Source organism: Condylura cristata, unplaced genomic scaffold, assembly GCF_000260355.1.
Source record: "Condylura cristata isolate star-nosed mole 26May11 unplaced genomic scaffold, ConCri1.0 scaffold00015, whole genome shotgun sequence".
In the NCBI taxonomy this organism is placed as follows: Eukaryota; Metazoa; Chordata; class Mammalia; order Eulipotyphla; family Talpidae; genus Condylura; species Condylura cristata.
The window spans coordinates 22715364-22716989 of NW_004567116.1; the positions used below are offsets into that span (position 1 = coordinate 22715364).

A 1626-nucleotide genomic window follows, 5' to 3' on the forward strand; every position below is an offset into this window, starting at 1 on the left:
TTTTTAGCATTAATTGGTAATTTTTCATTTCTCCAAGACACTGTATTTCTTTGAATACACTGTTTTTCTTTCTTTTACTATAATCCAAGATGTGTCATCATACCCAGAACTTAAATTCATCAATTGATTATATAGTTCATTAATATATATTTTTATTAAATATCTTCTAATGCAGTCTGCCATAATACATAGCTTCAAATGTATTAATTGTGGCTTGGCAAATCCAGTCTATAAAAACAATAGTTTTATCTGCATTCTGCATTTGCAAAATGAGTTTAAACAACAAATGTGAGTATATTTGGTGCAGAAAACTAAACAGATCATTTAACTCATTAAATTTGAGTCAGTAAGTTTGAACTATATTCATCCTGTCAATTAAATAGCATTTCAAGGACAATTTTTCTTGCTTGTGAGTTCCTTTTATATCATTCAGAAAGGCATTTATTGGATGAGCAATAGATCTATATTGACTCCAACTTCAAAGATTAATATTAACCATTGTTTGGTTCTAACAACACATTTGTTTCCAAAAATGTACAAGTCTATTGTGTTCATTGCTTCTACATGGCTATTTACTTTCATCAAAACTCATATATAAATGAGTTTTATTGGCTTGCATATTTTGCATTATGAAGCCTTCTTGACATCCCAGAGACAATTCAGATCAACTTTCTTATCAAAAATCATTTCAACAACTTGATTTCTAATTTAGAATAATTCCAGTAGAAAACTAGAGGGTATGTCTATAAAATGCAAAGAGATCTAACAATTATATCAGACACTGAGTCATTCATCCAGATTATTTTGTCTGCATCATACCAAACAGATTTAATAAATTCCGCTAGCCGACTAATTCAGAATGGCTTTGACATTTTTAGACATGTCACAACATAATAATAAATACAGCAGGATACATTCTCAAATAACAATATACTCAGTTCAACCTTGAGAAAAGTGGCTCAAATTGCATGTGTCAAACAAAGTGATATAATTGTAGTTTGGATTGTACGAATAGCGGAGGTTCCACATTTTATATATTATCAATTGGCTTCAAAGATTAGATCTGAGATGTACATGTGCCCAAACTAGCCAGAAGAAATAAATGTTATATTGCATTTCAGTTTGAAACAGATCAATTTATATTAGGAAATTTACTAATGACAATGACTACTTGTGACTGTGGGTATCCATTTTAATTATATTATTGCTTAAGGATCATAATTAGTCTAGAATATTTTGGAAAATTGGCAGACTACCTTATAAAGTTACATAAAATTGTGAAAAATTTGCATGCTTTAAAAATTTAGTATTTTCATCAACTCTGTGATCTAAAAAGTATATGAAGACAATAGCAAATGAATGCTCTCACACAGTTTCTTGATATTTACAATATTTTATCTTCTCTAGTTGCCCTCCCTTCAAAGCTGGTTAACTGCTTTTCCTGGTTTTTTTCCATCTTGCATTCAGTACAAGGAGGAATTTGCAATTTCTGTCAAACAATACAAAAGCAACAATTAGGAGAAACTAAGCAAACATATATTCTAAGATGAAAATTAAAATACAGATTTTAAATTAATTAAATTACAATATTAATCTTCATAAATATTCTATAGAAACTCATGCTAC

At 29.1% G+C, this 1626-nt stretch overlaps 1 protein-coding gene across 1 annotated transcript in view; it reads right to left on the minus strand.

The window, feature by feature from the left end:
- Positions 1-26: 26 nt before the first annotated feature.
- LUZP2 (leucine zipper protein 2) overlaps positions 27-1626 on the minus strand; it is a 258272-nt gene continuing 256672 nt past the window's right edge. The window contains exon 12 of the mRNA XM_012725725.1: positions 27-1489. Coding sequence (XP_012581179.1) covers positions 1385-1489 — 105 coding nt within the window. The 3' untranslated portion in view covers positions 27-1384. The remainder of the gene's footprint in view (positions 1490-1626) is intronic.